This window comes from Ammospiza nelsoni, chromosome 3 (assembly GCF_027579445.1).
Source record: "Ammospiza nelsoni isolate bAmmNel1 chromosome 3, bAmmNel1.pri, whole genome shotgun sequence".
Classification (NCBI taxonomy): domain Eukaryota; kingdom Metazoa; phylum Chordata; class Aves; order Passeriformes; family Passerellidae; genus Ammospiza; species Ammospiza nelsoni.
Window position 1 is genome coordinate 96,023,093 of NC_080635.1, and position 20,476 is coordinate 96,043,568.

The window sequence follows — 20,476 nt, forward strand, 5'->3', positions numbered from 1 at the left end:
GGACAAAAGAGATTCCCACTCCTATAGTGGGTGGGAATCCAAAACACAGGGATTCCTGTTTGAGACAGGGATGTGAGATCAGAGCTGGTGTCAAAAGCTACCTCAGGACTCTCCAGGGTGAAAAGTGAGGGTTACAATTTCCAAAGCATACAGACAAAAGGAGCAGTCTTGAAGAAACCTCATATAGGAGCTTTGAAACCTGATGTAGCAAACTGTACAAATCAGTAGATGGATTAGAACTTTCCCCCTTTATCTATCTTTCCATAACAACTTCTCTGTCCAAAGAAAAAAAGAAAACTAAGGTAAGAAAAATCTAGGGCAGGCCCAGAGGTGAGAGTCTGGTAGAATTGGGCTTATGAGCACAGTACTAATTTCCTATGAAAACAGACACTGTGTGTTTGAGAATGTAGTTTCTGGACACAACTGCCCTGATGTACCATTTCCTGGAAGGGAGGAAATACAGCACTGGGTATTCAGAAGCATTCCTTTAGCTGGAAGCCTGGAAAGTTAGTTGAAGCTCAGCAAGTGTTAGGATTTATTTTTTCAGGTCACAGATTCAAACAGTGAGAGTGACTTTGGTGTGCACAAACTAATCAGTCAGCTGTCCTTAGAGCCAGAACAGCATTTAAGGGGAGAGGAGGAGAAGCAGCCGAGTGATGGCACACAGATGCTGTGAGAAGGCATAATGTCCTTTTACAAGGATTGGGGTAGACATGCTGCTATGCATGGATTAGAAAAGCACAGAACAAGCTCTGTTCTTCCTCACCTCATGATTAATTCCCTGGCAAACTTTAAAAGCCTAAAGAGCCCTTCTAAGAAATACCTGATTTTAATCTTAGGGTTTTGTGGTGTTTGTATGTTTCTATGCAAGGATAATCTAAATCCATGTTTGTTGGTGAATAATTGAAAGCAGGTTCTTGTTGATACAAGTTTTACTTCTTTTGTGTTGGGTAGAAACACACATCTTGTCCCCAGCATAGCTCCTACAAGAATGATCCAGAAAGTGATTAAATACAAAGCCAAGGGTACAGATAATCTGTTTCTGTGGATTGTCCTGATAAATTGTGGAACTTTTGACACAAGGGGATAGAAGGTTTAAAACCAGCTGGATGGTCTTAGGGGAGAAGATTTAATCCCGGGCTAATTAATACCAAAAGCCCACTTCTGGCTCAGGATGTCTTCAAGTAGCAGATGTTGGGGGCTGAGAAACTCTTGTAGAGAAATATCACTGAGTGTTTGGCCTGCTTGTGCAATCCTCCCTGGCTGTTCACTGTTGGCTGGTGTCACTGTTTGACGTCCCATGTTGGCCTAGGCTGACCTTCTGCCTGTTTTATGCTCTGACATTTTAAAATGTCTTTGGCTACTACATCGGTGGATTGTAGGTGGCTACTACATAATTGGGTACCAAAAATGCTGGTTTTGATTCTGAATCCAGCAAGTTCAGAGTTGAAGAAGAGTCAGAAGTGGACATGGCATCTTTGCACAGTACAAATCTCAAGCTCAAAACAACTAGATGCAGGAGGTCTGGGTGAGAATTGAGAAATAGGAAAACTGACTAGGAAAGGTTAAGGACATCACAAATTCTAACGGCGATCAGAAAAATAGATGGACTTGGATTGACTTGGACTTGAGCTCCACATGAAGATATTTAAATTTAGGTGTCTACATGTGAAGCAGGTGTCTAAACTCCCCAGGCAGCACAAGGTAACCACGTAAGAGAGAGGTGCAGCTAATCCTCAGGAAGGCTTCTGCTGGCTGCTCAGCTGCCTCACACTTCAGGCTTGGCACAAGGAAGGCTGAATTCAGCTGCCCAAATTTATTTGTCCAGTGCCATTTGAGATGCCTTAAGGTATCTGAGATATCCCCTAGATCTGGCAGCTATGTTCTTGGACCTGGAAAAGCTACTCTTCAGGAGAAGTGCCTGGGGAGCAGGGAATATCGTGTAGCAGGGGACAGGCACCACTGTGTACCCTCCTGAACTGAACCCTAGATCCTGATTGACTATACTGCCAGCACAGACACGTAGCACACATGTACCCACCTAAAGCAAACTTCTTTCTATATTTAGTTGTGTTTATTGGGATCCAAGACTAACATAGAAGGTGCTGGAATGTCTTGAGCAATATGGACAGTGCTGAAAAAACAGTGTCCCTGGTGACTGACACGGTGGCAGGGTGATCTTGGCTTGTCCCAGTGACTCTGAGAGGAGCAGCAATGGAACAGCCATTTTTATTTAGTGGTGAGTGGCTAGCAGCAAGTTAGAGATCATTAGAAGAGCAGTGTATGCCCCTAAAAATCATTATTAGAACTTTAAAAAGAATAAGGTCACCCAAAATATTGGGAATTATGCATTTGGTCCAGAAATTATTAAAATGCTTACTGGGGGTTTTGGTCACCCTCCACCACTTCTAATAGGACAATGTTTTAAAAAATTCAGTGACTTGCTTCTGCCCTTATTCTTACTTATTCCAGAGCTCTGACAGGTTTTTTTTAATATAACACAGAGTTTTGTGAAGGCCTCCCACTGCAAAAGATTCAAATTAATTCAGTCTTGCCAGCAGAGCACAGCCTCTGCCCTGCCCTGCTGGGAGCTCTCTGCCCCAGTGAGGGTCTCTGGTCCCCTCTGAACATGAGAGACGAAGAAGACAACAGTAACATAGTTGTTTTATCCTTTTTTAAAAGCATTCATCCAAAGGAGTTATCTACTTGTGTATGCTCTTCTATCTGGAGGGCAAGGATGAGGTTCTCCCTAAAGGAAAGAAAGGTGGAGGAAAAAGAGGAGCAGGAAATGCACTGGAACCTGTTTGAAAAACAGCTGAAGGGAAGAGAATCCTCCTAGGCCGGTGGTGGTTTTATTTCACACTTCGCTCTCTCATCTTCTTCACTCTTCACATCCTCAACTCCCATCAAGACTCTATCCCTAAGTTCTCAGCTGGAAATAGGGAAGGTAAGAATGTGTCCATTGCTCTTCCTGGCTGTGTTTCCCTAAGGGGTAGGGAAGGCAGGCAGGCACATTATTTCAGTGTAGTTTAACTTGTTAGGAACATGTGTAAGATAAATCAAAATAAACCTTTCTTGGAATGAAATCAGAGTCCTAAGAAAAGTTTGCAATTGTTGAAAGTCACTTTTGAGTATGTTAAAACTGCTTGATTTTCTTACCTAAACATACCCTGGAAAAAAGGAAAAGTTAAATATATTATGATTTTTCTCCGTGCCATAATTTTATACAATATGCTTCAGATGGCATTTGCCCTTTTTAAACCAAGAGAGAAAAATATTATTCTGAACTTCCTTTTATATTGGAATTGAATGTAGCTAAAGTCTCTGTGATATTTCTGTATTTCTGTACAAGGCTTTCCCAGATTTCTATTACTATTTTCCTCTTTATCTTTTAGAGGCAAAAATAGGAAAACAGGTAGAATTAGAGATATTTCATTTAATTTAATGGGCTTTCAGTTTTCACTCTGAATCTTTCTGTAAAGCACCAGAAAAGATTCAGATGTGAGATTGAGTAATGGGCAGTATAATTCCAACTTTTCTATAATGACTTATTAAAAGACAGAGGTTTCTAATGTACATTTACCCCTTTGTTTATTTTTTCCCTAAGCTAATATCTTATGTATGATCTCCCAAAATGTTAAGCCTCTCTTCAGCCATGATGATGATTTTATTCACCCTTTAGAAATCTGTCTCAGATTTTTATCCTTGCAGATAACAATCTCCCTCATTAACTCTAATCTGAGATTTCAAATCATCTCAGCAGCTTTTGCATTGGTCGTTTTGAACGATTAATTTCAAATGAAATTTCAAACAACTAGTTCTTTCACTTCAGACATTTCACCTAGTACCACTCACTAAACCCCTGTGATAACACAAAATTTTGTGCAAATGAACTGATGAAAACTCATGAGTGTAACAGATTACACTTATGTATTGTCCAGTGTCACTAAAACAGTAACAAAGAACACAAGTAACTGAAGTCCAGTAATGCGACTACCCCAAACTTAGATAACTCATGCAAGATCTGCCAGTCCAAGTTCCCCACCTCACGGAGGAAGGTCGGTGTTGGGCTGCCTTAGGCTGCTCAAGTTTGGTCAGAAACTCTGGATTGCTTGTCTTACTGATGGAGCTGTGGTTGGCATTCCTAAACTATCAGCATTTCTAATGCCAGCTGGGAGATTAATAATGTGACTGCTAGAATAATAATGGTAGAAAAGGAGGCATCATAAATCATCACAAGGGATTGTTTTACTTTTAATGACTTCTCCAATGCAACTTTCCTAACATGAGCTTTTTGGATGTTGTGAGATTTCACAGCATCCATAGGTATCATGGGAATGAACCCAGCTAAAGGGGGAAACACAAAAGCTATACTTGGATATTGTGCCATGTCCCAACACCTTGATATACCATCAGGACAATCTCTAAAGTTACAGAAAGAATGTCAGGATGGGTTTTACAAGGGCATGTAATGATGGAACAAGGGGGAATGGCCTTACTGAGAGAGGGTTGGGAATGAATTCTTTCCCAGATGTGTTCAAGGCCAGGCTGGATGGAGCTTTGAGCAGCCTGGTGCAGTGGAAGGTGTCCCTGCCCATGGCTGGGGGCTGGAACTAGGTTTTGCTTCTCTCAACCCAAACTATTCTGTGAGTCTATGATTATTGGGAAAAATAATCAATGACAATCTCTCATCTGCTGAAAGCACATGCTCATACTAACACACAAACCTGCATCATCTTTCTCTTTTTCATATTCTTCAAAGAAAGAATAAGTTTAGAGGAGCTTTGCCTGCTGCCTGCATTTAATGCTAACATGGTGAAACATCCTTTCCTCTAAATAGAAATGATAGTTTGAGACAGTACAGGTTAAATTAATCTTGTGAATTTTTTGTCTTTTATATTATCTAAATAGAAAAATGAATAATATTAATAATTTTTGGATCATTACTAGGTCATCAAAATAGTATTTGCTATAAATTCACAGAAAATGCTGAGAGTTCACACATTCTTATTAAGAATAGGCAGGAAACATCAATGGCTGTCAATTACTGTGTCTGTACCAGCTACAGATCAATAGAGAAGCAACAAACTAGGACAGGAGTAGGGCATATCTGCCCCCAAAACTGCAGAATTAAGCTGAAAATCTCAAGAGGTTGTTTTATCTAGCCTGCAGCTATATTAACTCACAAAGGAAATTAACTGGGCAGTTGTATCACCAACTCTGAGCTACCCTTAGGCTGTCCTTCTAAGGTCAATTTTGAGCTAGAGTTATTATCCATGACCCAGAGAAAAGGCACAGCTTGTAGTGGTCATTTCTGAATAGTTCTCAGGACAGTTCATTATCCTCATCTTCAAAGTCACTTTTGAAAAAACCCCAGCCCTATGATTCTGTGGTGCTACAGAGACACTGGGCTCCACTAAGGGCAAGAGACAGCTTTGACATCAGCTCCCTCTGCTTGCCATGGCACAGGTCATGCACGCCTATGGCAGCACAGTGAGAAATTATTCTCACTTGCTGAGGAGTTTAAATAGGATTTAATTGAGATTTGCAGCAATCAATACATAGTAACACTTAACAGCTTTCTATTCTGAGTCTATTCTATTTCTAAGAGGTGGTAGTGATGGTAAGGAGGAATGACCAGCATTTTGGTTTTTCTAATATCTCTTTGGATATCAGTTCTTCTAGTCCTTATTGTTATTCTCAGAACTATCTTCAATTTGCCTTCAATAATCCCTGGAGCTGGCTGGCCACAACCCAGGGATATCATCAAATCAATGTGGAAAAGTACTTTGAAGCTTAACCAGACACTACAGCACAAAGCTAACAAAACACATATTCCAGACCACTGTATTTGAGCACATCACACTATAGAAATATGATAAAAATATATAATCAATGGGGTTTATCCTAAACTGATAAAACCTGGCAATTTAAAGCAGTTTAATATAAAGCCTGATGACTGACAGTGGACTTTGGCCACATATCAGCACCTGAAAATAACTTTCAGATTCCTAAAAGAACAGGTCTGTTTGCACAAACGACTATTGGAGCAGCTGCCTTTTTGCACAGCCTAGTAACATATTGGGCATGGGTGTACTTCATGCTTCTATGGGCTAGCAAAACAAAAACCAAAAACAAGAAGAAGAAAAGAAAAAGACATTCATAGAGTTTAAGGCTCTGAATACCCTAATAGAGCAGAATGCAGTGAGGGACAGAATTGGATCACTATTTCTTGAGCACTTGCTCAGAATGGTCAGAGGGCAGAAAAGGTCAGAGAGCCAGAAACTGGCTGGAAAACTGCTGTTATCTTGAAAGAAGGGATTAACTACTTCCCTCTACCAGTTCAGGAGGGCAAGGAATACAAAACATGAATAGAATATGCTGCAACAGTTATATTGAAAAGAGGCAAATGTATTGTTTTTACCAGGTGGTAGTTCCTTTGCTCTGTAAACGTTCCCTTACTATAAAATCAGTGGGATATTTCACATAATTGTGACAGAAAAATTTGGTCAGATATGGGCTGAACTTATAGTGACCTTGCATAAGTATTTATCCCAGAAACCAAGAATTTTCAATATTTTTACCTGTAATAATATCTCTGAACAGAGAGATGAACGATATTTAGAAAGATGATGTGTGTTATCATGTTTAGCAAATTATCTCATAGGAAGAAGCAGAACTATTTATCAGCAAAGTAAAAGTCAGTATTTGCATGATTGCCAGAATATGAAAACTGGCTTTTTAGAGACTATTCTGGAGACATGCAGACTTTTGTGATCACCTGAATTTACCCTCAAATGATATTCTCAAGAATTATTTTCTGCCTATAGCTCCCCCTCCAAAAAGCAATTTAATAGCACTCATTGAATTACATTACCTGAAGATCTCTAACGTAATTTGGGAGAGGCAGGAAGTTGAGTTCTGTACCTCCCACAAGAAGGTGAGCAGACTTACACCTACAAGGCCTCAATTTTACAGAAAAAAAAAAGCCTGAACACCACCAGCAACAACAAATCCCCTCCAAAGCAATATGAGATTATCTGAGTTGTGCATATTCTAAAAATAATGATGCTCAGGATCTTGGGTCCTGGCAAAGTTTGCTTTCAGCTCTGTCTGAATATAGCTTTTCTTTCTGGTCAGGGATCAGATCTCTGCTCAGATGCCAGACAGGTTACGATTAATCGTCACCTACTAGTAAAAGTAATTGGCAGGATATCTTCAGGAAATTCTTGGGATGGATGATGCTGTTTGATTTTTGCAGATGTTGTTGCCACTCCAGCCAAAAGGTCTTTGTGTTTTCAAATACGTAACACCATCTGGATGGAAATCATCTTAATTGTCATTGCAGGCAAAACAAGTTGGTGATTTCGCTTCCTTCTTTAATCTTGTTGCAAGATGCAAACAACATGGTATTTTTAGAAGTAGGAAAGTGAGCTGGTATTGCATATCAAGATAATTCAGAGATAAACACAGATGAGTGTGAAAATTGACTTTTATTGCTGTTGAAAAACAGGAAGATAGTAATGTACTGTAGTGGCACATACAAGAGAAAGAAGTTTTTCAAAAATATGTAATACTGCCTACGCACTGAAGTGGAATTAAAAAAAATCCGGAGGTTAATACATCTTCTCTACTGACTTTTTTTCTAACAGTGGAAAATGGCTACATTCGTCACTGCCTTTCATTTTAAGGAGTCCACTAAAACTGATCTGTGCATAGAAACTTGGATTTTTCTTATCATTAGCTAAGCAATACCCCAGTGAAGAAATCGAATAGATGAATCACCTTGGACCCTTCTTTGCCTTTATTGCTTTTATTTGTAATATATTGGAATAATCTGAGCAAGCAAACTATTTTAATGTGAAATGAAAGTAACCTCCTGGAAGTACAGACAACCTCTTTCTGGAATAATAAATGATATTTTTATATAACTGAAGTGGGTCTACTTAGAAAAACAGCTCATCAATATGTAAAGATATCTTTTCTGGCAAAGAGAGAACTGGAAACAAGTCAAAGACAATTCTTAGGAAAGCTAATCAAATACAACAAAAGTTAACTTGGTACTCCAAATAATTTCTGAACCAGAAAGAAAAGGAATATTTTTAATAAGGCAATACTGGATATTTTTTAGATGTGAAAACTAAATATTATCTTTTTAAATTGTGGACTAATGAAGATGAGTAAGATTTTTTTTTTGTCATTTAAAAAAACTTTATAATGAAATCCTGATTCAATGCCCAATAATGGATCAACCAGTGCTGCTCACTACTGTGTCAGTGTATTAGAAGTATATGTACCCTGTTCCTTTGTAAAAGTAGCATATTGTTAGACCATGATGGCAAATACATCTAAATAATTTCATCTTACTTTCTGCTGTAGACGGCCAAAATACTTGTCTATGGCCTGAGAACCACAGTAGCTCAGCAAGTACTGAATTTTAAATTGTAGCTGTGGGTGCCATATTTTATTTAGTCAGGATAAGAATAACAACATTCATGGGAACATTTCACCGGCCTTTGTACTGTCTGCAATTATTGTTCATGGCCCTGTTGAGTACACAATCTTTCTATGGACTGAATAAGTCCTCAGCAGACATTTTCATGCTATTAACAGCTGGCTCAATAAATCTTAAAAATGTAAGGGCCTCCTGCAAGCTAAGATTAAGTTCAATTGCAAGCCTTTCATGGATTTATACGTAATTAACCTTTTCCAATAATTGATCTTTAACATAATTAATATGTACCTGCCAGAAGGAATACAGTAGCATTTAATAAATGCAAGTTTTATTTGGCTTTAAGACAGGCTGACAGAAACATTTAAAGCTGTGTCTTTGACCTAGTGTTCGCCAACCTGGTTTTTGTTCAGCTAAAGAAACAAACTGCAAGTAACACGTGCAGATTCTTCCCATAAATCTTCACTTATTCTGTGCAGAAACAGTTTGTGCCTTGAAAGCACTGAAAAACAAGGTCTGTTAGCCACTTTACTGTGTCTGTATGTTGCTGGATGACAGTAGACCTTAGTGAAAAAGGCTATTGCAGTGGAGAGAAAAACATCTGAAGGTCTCTGGAGGGAAAGGCAACAGGATGCCAGACACATGCCCCTGGGGAGTAAAGATGCTCATTACATCAGGCTGTAAGCAAACCACAAAGTAATCGTCAAGAAAAAAAACAAAGTAGCTACAGCATGGCAAGACTTCTGCATGGAGAAAGGGCTGAATAATTTAGGAATGGTTAGTCAGAAGGTAAATATGAGATAGAGGCATGCAAACTAGTGGAAGATAAGAAGGTCTGTTGGATGCCTCCTATTTACCCTTTCTTATAAAAGTGAGATCAAAAGACAATTTAAATTTGATAAAAAAATTACAAGATTGAATTGTAATTGACTTGTAAAGTTCATTGCTATGAGATAAAAAGGAATAATTAGGGAAAATTAAAAAAAGTTTGGATGTTTTCCCCTGAATTGCTGGAATTAGATTTTTCAGGGGATCCAAATTCTTGTGTGACTCCGGCACTGATTACTCCATGTGTGATTGGCTATTTTGGGCCATAGGTATTAACACCATCACTAGGGGTCTCTGGCACTGGTCAGCAAGTGGAAAGACACCAGCCAGGACTCGTGAGTGCCCCAGGCCTGCAGGGAAGCACTGCTGTGTCCGTGCTGGATCCTTGCAGCCACAAGGGGAGGAATGTACAGACAGGAACGTGCACTTCCATGGCCTCTTCTTCTTACTGTAAAACCTTAGGCAGGGACAGGTAGGCAGAGGGTCTGGAAATATTCATCTAACACATTCCCAGATTGCGGATAAAGTGAAGGTGATACAGTGGCATGGGAGTGGAAAGGCTAAAAAAAGGTGGGAACAGAAAAATCCGTGGTGTGTAGGTGAAAGTGGATGGGTGGAAACTGACAAGTGAAGATGCTGAAATGAGCAGGGAGAGAAAAACATGTCTGTCGAGAGGAAAAGCCTGTTTGTTGGTGGAGAGGGAAGAGAGTATTGAAAATCTGCTCTCAAATTCACAGGGTGGTGGGGAAAGAGAAGGTATCCAGTCTCCAGCTGACTTATCTAACACAGATGTTGAAGGCAGCAACATGGGTTCCTCAGTGTTGGCTGAAAGAATTCCTACATTCAATTTTCTGAGCCTCCCTTCAGAGGCAAACCCCTCTCCCTGCTGCCTAAAAGCAGAACTTGCATTTCTAACCTATACAGCTATTTTGCATGTCTGCACAATTGGACACTGCCTCTTGGGACTCCTTTGTTTCTGTAAATAGAGTTTATTCAGTTTACATACAGAGCCAGACATCTCCAGCCACTCTTTCCCCCCACCTGCACTTTGTGTGTGGGCAGCCTGAGAGGGAGTACTGTGCCAGCAAGAAGGTTTATGTAATTTGGAGAACACTAGTGTGGGGCATCTTACACAGCCACACTTGAGATTTCCTGGTGCAGGGGATATGAAGAAAGAAATAGAGTCTCTGTTCAGTGGTTGTCAGAAAGGAAAACCCCATAATCTGGTATCACTCTCCCAAACCCGACAGGGACAACCACATAATGAGATCTTAAATACATAGATTATGTCATACTGTGTGACAACCTCTCCACTCTGCCTTGTGACATTTTCATCTGAAATGAAACACTTTCCACTGTGAAGGTGCCATGAATAGAGTGGGCTGGCAAAGGGGAGCCCCAGCACTGAAGGAGCTCTGCCTTTGCTGTGGCTGCTGCCCAGGGGTCACATACGTGCACTGGGGCACCAGCACTGCACAACACAAGGGCCAAAGTGAGTGGCTTCCTTTACACCATTTAGGAGCTTCCATAGGCTGATCTGGGTCTCATCTGATGGTCACCTTCCTTGGATCTGTTATTGACCGCAATATCAAATATCACCAAAGGACAGAGCTCAATATTGAGAGCTATCAACACAGGCTTGAAGATAAAAATTGTGATTTTTCTTTAATGGGAAACAACAGGTTATGGTCACCTGGTGCTTAAGTGCTAGGGATGGGAGGAAATTAAAATGTGCAGAACATGCCCAAATCGCCATCTAGAAATGTGCAAGTAGTTCTACCCAGCCCTATTAAACGAGATATAAATACTGCAACTCTGTTACACAGTGTAACAATATTGCTACATTGTCAAATCCTTCCTAACTGCCGTATTTACCATAGCAGGGGTAGAAAGGAGAAATCAAAATCTGTATTTTCTCTCTTACACACAAGTCTCTTCCTAATGTAGCACTTGAAATGTAACTATTTGAGGCACGATCATAAAACCAGAGATTTCCTGCAACTCCCACTGGACTACTGTGCCCATCAGTCATTCCAGCAGTGCTGGTGGCAACACTCAGTTCCCTGAAGGGATGTCAAAGAATGGAAACATCTGCGGAAGCTGCATTTCTTCAAGCTTTGTGATCTCTCATAAGTCAGTGGCAAGGCTGGATGAAGACATCTGGCAATCAATTTGATTATATTGAGTGTAACAGTGGGCAAAGCTTATGCTTTAAACTGTCAGCATTGACAGTTAACAAATTAAAGCTGAGTAGATGCCAGGGGACTGCATGTGAAGAAACAAACACAACTTCTAAAGCAACTGAAAAGTCTGTGTTTCTAAACAACAATACAGTCAAGCAAAATGAAACTACTGTTAGTAGCCAACTGCACCAACAATCCTTTTCCTGGAGACCTCACTCACACAGGGGTGACCTGAAGAAAAATAAACTAGTCTTCAGCAAAGACAGCAATAAAATCACAACATTCAGCAGCTATAAGAGAGATAATTGTGAACTAAAAGAAGAAAAGAAATGGAAATACGAAATAGCAGCACGTTGCCTGCTCATATGCTGCAGGGTGAATGAAAAAAGAGCTGTTATCTGTGCAAAAGTATTGGTGAAACTGGACTTAATACAGGTACTCAAGAATGAGGTAGTTTCCCACAACACAATACCTAGAGGTGACTAGAGACTGAACATTAGGAGCTATTTATTTACAGAGTGGATTGTCAAACATGGCAAGAGGTCAGAAGTGGTCAATGACCCTTGAATGTCATCATTTTAGAAGCTTTTGGACAATGTCCTTAATAACATGCTTAAGACTTTTGGTCAGCCTTGCAATGGTCAGGTAATTGCACTTGATGATCACTGTAGCTCTCTTCCAAATGAAATATCCTTTTCCTTTTCCTTTTCCTTTTCCTTTTCCTTTTCCTTTTCCTTTTCCTTTTCCTTTTCCTTTTCCTTTTCCTTTTCCTTTTCCTTTTCCTTTTCCTTTTCCTTTTCCTTTTCTCTTTATAATTTCTCAATGTTTCCCATAGTTGCATTCAAATAACTCTGGAAAGATTCCTGCAGTAAATGCCAATGCAATTACTCCACTTAGACCTCTTCTACTGTTTTCATTTGGGCTGACAGGGGTGAGGCTGGGACACCATGAGAGAAAGCAGGATTTGATTGACTAACACTTGTGAGAGAGTTAATCCTGGCTCAAACAGTCAGATTGGCAGTTTTCTAATATCTCACACCAAAATATGAGCATTCAAATTTATGGTAACATGCTGACAAAGCACCCCTGAGTAATTATGGGCATATTAGTAACAGAGGAGACACACTGAAAGTGTCTTTTGAAGCAAAGCAGTGCTGCAGGTCAGGGGTATCACAGTCCTGTGAGAGGCTACATGAGTGCCAAGGGCATTCTGTAATGAATTTAAGCAATGGGCAGCTGCAAAAGCACAAATTGTGAACACCTAGTCTAATAGGATTGTTTTGGACCAATATAAAAATATTCCTCAAGTATTAAGATTTCTGCCTGGAAAGCATAATTCACTGTTGCAAAGATAGAACTTGTACAAAGAATCAGTTCTTCTCAGAGAGAAGCAACAGGCAAGAGTTGATGATGATCTGAAATGGGAGTTACAAAGAATGGCACACACCAGAGCAGGTGATCTTCAGCACAGCATCTGGAAAGAAGCCAAGAAAGCTGAGAATTTTATTGCATATCAGTTATGTTCTGACATGTTATTCATGTCATTAAAAATGTAATTTTTTTAGATGCTAAGAGTGATAAAATTTTAAAAATAAACGATTTTGCTACTTTTGAGACTCCATACACTCAAGCAGGTGGATAAGTGGATTTGGCACAATCCTATCTACCTCTAACTTCCACATCAGTGTTTATACTCATAACTACTTAATTTTGAAATGGCAAACTTACACATACTTATGGTATCTGAGAAACTATCTTGTCCATGGATATGATGGGAATTCAGCACAGTAAGTCAGGAAATGAACATCAAATCAAATAAAAGCAGATTATGAACATAAAGGTATTTGTCTAAGCAACTTCATATTCTGGGTATCTCTAGTAGCAACAAGTTCAAAGCCAGTACCTAAAAAATGTGAGCAAAACTGAACATACAAAGACTTAAACCAGAAAATGTTAATTGCTGCTTGGTCTCTCAGTTGCTTCCCTCCTTATCATAAATTTCCAAGTCACAGCTCATAAACACCACTGGAATTGCTATGATACACTTTAATATTACATATTATTTTATAATAGATAGCATTTAATATCATAATATTATTACCATCATCATCATCCTTATACTCATCATCACCCTTGTCCTTATCATTATCCTTATAATTATCCTTATGATTATACTACAATGTATTTTGTGAGATTCAAATATGAGAGACAAATAATAATTTGAAAGACTGCTTAAATCATATACACAATCTGGGTGAGTATGGGAAGGAGTCTCATTATTTCTAAATAATTTGACTGTGGTATTTCCCTTTAGGACACTTTCCTAACAAAAGGAACTGAATTAGCAATTTCTAAACATTTCAGGGCAGGTACTGAGTTATATTAGTCTTGTTCAAAATGGATAATGATATAATGCTTAAGAAAATATCTTTTATAGCCTTCTAATGCAGGAATTTTATTATTAAAAAGAAATTATTTTTAATATTAAAAATAAATAATTTTTATTATTAGAAATAAATGATTTTTAATAAAGTCCTTGCCTTTTAACAGCTTTTCTATCACAACCCTGTCTCTTTAGTCTTCTCGTCCCAGGCTGCCCAGTTCATGGTAGGGGCTCATCTACTCTATGTCACAAACCCAATAGTGACACTAGTGTAAGATCACAAAACCACAGCATGAACAAACCCAGGCTGCTGAATTCTCTAGCTCATACCAGAAAGAAACTTCAGTGTGAACTGCACTGCACCAAACTAGGTTTCCTTTGAATAGCTACCATACAACTTCTGGAAAGAGGAGATCAGAGCCTGATGTCTTTAATCCTAGCAAATGTTACCTTACTCAGCAGCAAGGGTAGTAGTCAGCAAAATTCAGTGTGAAAGGATAAGGCCCATAGATGATATTAAACAGACATTACTTTTTCTGCATGTTTCTAAAAACTGCATTGCCAGAACTGTCAAACATGAAGATATGCCACTAAATATTAATTTTAAAAACCTACATAATTTGGGACCATTGTAGCCTAAAGTTCATCTCTGTTCAGCACTGAATTATGGCTGCTGAAATTATCTGAGGAAATTTTGATTTGAAATCTAAATACTACTACTACTATTACTACTACTACTACTACTACTACTGCTGTTATTATCAGAGTATTTTCTGGAGTGGAGTGGGCAGGGTGTGTCTGAGATGAGTTCAAGTTTGGCTGGCAGAAGGTCCCCAGACATGAAATTTGCTGTAACCTTTTTTTCTGGGATTTCTAATGAGATGTGATGTGAGATATGTCTTCTTGGTCAAGATTTACTTAATTACAGACAATCTCTGGGTTATTTAGAGTTCAAATTACACTGGAAAGGGGCTGTTTATGTTGTTTATCATGAGCAGCAGAGTTACCATCTGTCTGTATTTAGACTATATGATGTGTCTAAATACCAAGGTGACAGACATATAATGTGTTATTACACAAATATATTGAAATAATTCAAATTAAATGTCCAGAAGATTTTGTAACACACTAGATATGGATTTGTTTATAAAGGTTTGACAAAAGTGCCCCATGATGGTTCATTACCACTCTAATTAATGAAAAATAGATCCAGTAATAAGCAACAGTCACTGCTATCACTTAATGCTCTGAAACAAGGTTTGCCAGCCATGAAGTTCAAGGGCCTGATTACAGATAATGGACTTAGGCTTCCTGTTGGGAATTTGCTCATTCTGCAGCCTCAACAAAATGTGAACTTTTGACAGTTCCATCATGCTGTAGCTTGACTAGAGGTAAAATAGAAGCAGCTGTGGTGAGGCTGCTAATGGACTAACTGAAATACATGAAATCTTTCACTCGGCTGGACCACCAGGAAGTGTGGCTGCCCTGGAGAAATGTAATATTACTAGAAGTAAGCTCAAATTTAAAGTGAAAAAATTCTGTCATAGGAGTTTCCACCCCCAACTTTAAACTGAATAAAGTCTAGGCATTATAGTTAGCAGTGTGCCCTGGAGCCAGGAGAGCCAACCCTGTCCTGGGGGCATCAGGCCCAGCATCACCAGCTGGGCAAGGGAGGGGATTGTCCTGCTCTGCTCTGCACTGGGGCAGCCTCACCTCCAGTGCTGGGGGCAGCTCTGGGCACCACAATGTAAGAAAGACATTAAACTATCAGAGAGTGTCCAAGGAAGGCAACAAAGATGGGGAAGGGCCTTGAGGGGAAGCTGTGTGAGCAGCAGCTGAGGGCACTGGGTCTGTTCAGCCTGGAGGAGACTGAGGGGAGACCTCACTGCAGTGACAGCTTCCTTGGGAGGGGACAAGAAAGGGCAGGCACTGATCTCTGCTCTGTGTGACAGTGACAGGACCCAAGGGAATGGCCTGAAGCTGTGTCAGGGAAAGTTTAGGTTGATATCAGGAAAAGTTTCTTCCTCCAGAGGGTGTTTGGGCACTGGAACAGGCTCCCCAGGGAAGTGATCACAGCACCAATGATGACACAGTTCAAGAAGTGTTTGGACAATGCTCTCTGGCACAGGGTGTGACTCTTGGTGGTGGTGCTGTGCAGGGTCAAGAGCTGGACTTTGATGATCCCTGTGGGCCAACTCAGGATATTCTATGATTCTATGTTAAAAATCCACTTGCTCCTGTTGGGCTTTCTCACATAGGAACCCCAAAGTCTCTTACAGAGTCAGTGCAGTGAAAGAAGTTCCTCTGAGAGCTCAGTGGACTTCACACATGCAGGTGAGGCCAGCAGGATCTTACTCTTCAACAAACAAGAGTTTGTTGTTTATTATTCCTAAATATTTTTACAGTGCCCCAAGTGGAAGCTGCCCTCACAGGCTGAGATCTCACTCAGTCTGTGACGTGTATCAGAGGATTATGGTAAATCCTGTGACACACATAGGAGAGTGCCAGAAGTTTAATTTTGTCAGGTAACATACCACCATCTGGGAGCCCATTGCCAGAGGAAGGACAATGGACTCTTCATTTATTTCAGTGTCCCCACATGGCTTTACAGGGAGTGGATGCCATATGTCTACCCAGTTAGACTTGTCCTCTTTTACTTTCAGGATCTTCAAAGAGCTCAGGCACAGACATCAAGTTCTTCCTGGTTTGTGAGCACCCCTGATCCCCAGATTGAATTGCTTGGATCGCTCCTCTTCTGAGCAGTACAACACAGCAACACTGTTCTGCAGTGCTAAGAGCCAAGCTTCAGAGTGATATACCTGTGACATTTAAGATTTGCAGGGGTATATACATATTTAAGTACCTTATGTGCCTGTAAGGATGCGTTGCTGTGGCCTTCATGTTATGTATACAAGCTCATATACAATCAGAGAAAATGAGAGAGGTCAGGTAACATGGAACAAAATACAAAGCATGTTTTAATACTACACTGTTATTTCGATTTTTACAGAAATAAATAAGGGTACAAAACTGTCAAATAATTTGTTAGATGTAATTACTAACCTGGTAGCACACAGTGATGCTTAACGAACTAATTTGTCAGAGTAGTGACATTGTAGGCACACTAATATAAACACAGAGCTTCGGCCCTGAATAAAATTTCTCAGGTTATTAGGTTATTAATGGAAAAAATAAAGGCTGTCTAAATGTTATCTTTGGGGCAATCCTCAAATTTGTTATTTCTAAGCCCTTAGGCCACTGCCCTATGTGATTAGTGTTTAATCACCAAAAAATAATCAGGGAAAAGATCTGCTGGAGATCTACAGCAAGTTTAATTAATAGTAAACAGACTGTCTTCTAAAATATTATTGTTCCACTATAACAATAAACGGAAAGAATAATTGAATGGATGACTAAGTAAATAATCAAAAGTAATAGGCCCAAACTAGGCCTATTGGAATGGAATCTCTCTTAGGGAGGCCTTAGCACTGATTTCATTGAGTTTCCCCTGAAGCCATCTTTCCTCCAGCATGAACATGTGCAGGTCCCTCAGCCTCTCCTCACAGGGCAACTGCTCCAGCACTGATCATCCTCATGGCTGCACTGAACTCACTCCAGTTTTTTAAGGTCTTTCAGGTATGGTGTTGGAGGGGGAAAATGGAGTGCAGTATCTTGGATATGGTCTAGTGAGTGATGACTAAAGGGAGATAATCATCTATTGATTGTGCTCTGGCCAACACAGCCTCCTGACCTTTGCTGCTGCCTCACACTTGCAAAGCCAAGGGGTCAGGCAAATAACTACTTTATGTAGCAAGAGGTGCAAGATGACTTGGTTTTTCCTCAAAAGATCAAATCTGGAAAGATGCTGAACATCAGAATATCAGAAACTCCCTTCTGGGGATGCTAAAGTCCAGAAATGGACTGAAGCTGATGAATAGAAGAAACATGCAGAACAGTCAATGGCAAGAAATTCAAGCTATTGGTTTAGTTTCCAGGAGTTGAAGAACAAAGTTGCCTTTCCATCCAGTGCACCAGCAGAGGAAAACATCCACAAACAATAGACTGTTGTCTACTAATTAATTCTGCTAGCAAGTGATAGAGTTCCAAGTAATAGAGTTCCAAGAATGTTGCTTTTAAGGCCAGGGACTGCTTACATAAAAACAGAGTAAACAAGAAGAGCAGGTGAATTTCATAGAAAGGAGGAAATACCATACTCAAGTGAAGCAAACCCACACCTCCAGGGTGATCTGTGCCAGAAGACATGCTTGAACTATTTCACCAACAGTAGGAGGGTAGGTATGAGTAGTTTTAAGGAAGACATGGAAATCTATACAGTCTCCCTGTGAATCACAGAATTATTTAGGTTGGGAAGGACCTTTAAGATCATGGAGTCAAACTGTAAACCCAGCACTGGCAAATCCACCCCTGAACTATGCCCCTAAGCACCACATCTATGTTTTATAAATATGCAGAATTTTGTACAACAAAGAACTCCTGCATTCAGTTTTGCTGAGAATTAACACCTCAGAGTGAAGCTAATCACTGGAATAAAACTTGCCAGTTGAGTGGAGACAGGAAAGGGAGGAGACACAAAAGCAGAATCAAACAAACTGCTGGTGTTTCTATACAATGGCATTTGGAAGAGTAGCAAGACAAACATTCTGAGAAGTCAAATGATTCTAGTAACTTCAAAATCTTCAAAGGTGTTTTTAGTAAGCTCTAAATTGCTGTAGTAAGTTAATTTTACTAAATTAACAGTGGTGCTTTCTTATGATTGTGCCCTGACAAAACGTGACTACTGCAAAATTTCTAGTGCACGATAAAATCTTGGAATAATGGTAAGTCTGGTTAAGGAAGGTAGCCATGTTTTGTGATTTCCACTTTCTGCTAGGCATGGAAACCTTGGGGCAAGTGTGTGACCTGGCAAGGTATCTACCCATCTCCCCTGCTGCCCAAAAAACCCAAATTCCAATCATGATACTTGTCCCTCTTCCATGGTTTCATAAAACAGAATAGATGGAGTGTTTCTTTCTGAGGGAGTGACAATCTGGGGTGTCTTCCTAGCTGCTCATGCAACTTTCTCCATTGCAGGAGTGGCTTAGTGGGACAAAGTGTGGATTTACCAGGAAACGAGGTGGAAGAAAAAAAACTAGCTTGACACGTTAGGCCTAACCAGTGTACTGGTCTGCCATGCCAAGGAACACTGTAACTCCTGTTTAGACCAGGATGGCATTCATCTACTTCTTACACTGAAACCCGTGTGTTTCATGGCTGTAGGCATATGACTCCATGTACTAGCTGCTGTAGAGATGTATGGAAGGACACATTTCCTGCCCCAGTTGATCCATAAGTTACATTGAGATATAGGCAGATGAAATTAAAGGCTGGAGAGAGGAAGGAAGTTGAGAGAGAAGTTGACATATTGGTATCCTGAAGTTTCACAGATAATCTAGAAAAAGCATTTTCTCTAAACCATTTGAAAAATAAGAAATTATCAGATGAGTTTGATCTTTGATTTCTGCCTTTATTGGGAAACTGTTTTCCTACAGATCCCTTTTCAAAATAGGATTTTGAGTCTATTCTGTCACAGACAAATTCTAGAGCAAAGAAGGAAAGGAATAGTGTCTTGAAATAGATGTAGAAGAAATAATGAAGAAGATACTGTATCCTATGCTAGTGTCACTGCAGAGCTGATATGCGGATTGTCATGCAGAGAAAAGCAAGACAGAAGAAAACATCTTCATGTTGTCATAAGATGTCTCTAGGGAGGTTTTCAAACTTCTTGCAGTGTCTGATCACAGAGGTTAAATAAGAAAAACATGTTATGCACACATATGTGTGTGGTATCTATGCATGTATGTAGAATATGTAGTGTGTCCATTCAAAGCATACATCTCTGATTTTCAATTAGATCAGCTCTCAACTCCTCATTTATCCAATATATAGGCTAGCTGTATGAGATTCATAGGAAAATGTCTTCTGGAGAACATAAGAAACATGGACTGGCTGGTTTTTAGGGATGTTATGATTTATATCTAAAGAAACCCTGGGCAGATGAGAGTTGACACACAGCTATTCTGGACTTACAGCTGGTTGCTGTAAACAGAGTCTGATTCCAACAGTTTTCATTCAGAAACAGAACAGGAGAGGGGAGATGTTTATCTCAAAATGAGCTGGAGCAGGGACACTCACCTATCACACAGAACGGTTTCCTCGCAAAGCGCAGTCTTCCTTGCCATCCTCGGTACCGACAGCAGCACCCCGCAGACCAGATACGAATAATAAATTCCAAACCAAAGACAACAATCATGACAAATTCCTAGAAATGGCAAATAAGAAAAATGCCTGTTACAGATAACCAACACTTAAGCTTTAGGAAACTTATCACTACTGTTTGTGTCTGACAATCCACCTTGAGCATCTGAATATCCCAAGCCAAACTTGGGATCCTGCTCCCCAGGATGGTTACACATCTACAAGCAGCACACAGTCCCCAGAACTTCACACTGAAAGTGGCTACTAAATATTTTCAAACACTGAATAATAGACAAAAATATCAGAGCAAAGTACTCAAAGACTTTAGATGTTGAGCATCAGAGCAGAGGTAATTTACACAGCTATTCCATATCC

The 20,476-nt window shown here is 39.8% G+C and overlaps 1 protein-coding gene across 4 annotated transcripts in view; it reads right to left on the bottom strand.

Moving 5' to 3' along the window:
* KCNQ5 (potassium voltage-gated channel subfamily Q member 5) overlaps positions 1-20,476 on the bottom strand; it is a 283,110-nt gene that overhangs the window by 50,393 nt on the left and 212,241 nt on the right. For all 4 annotated transcript variants that reach the window (XM_059468563.1, XM_059468562.1, XM_059468561.1 and 1 more), the window contains exon 3: positions 20,039-20,165. In XM_059468563.1, coding sequence (XP_059324546.1) covers positions 20,039-20,165 — 127 coding nt within the window. The remainder of the gene's footprint in view (positions 1-20,038; positions 20,166-20,476) is intronic.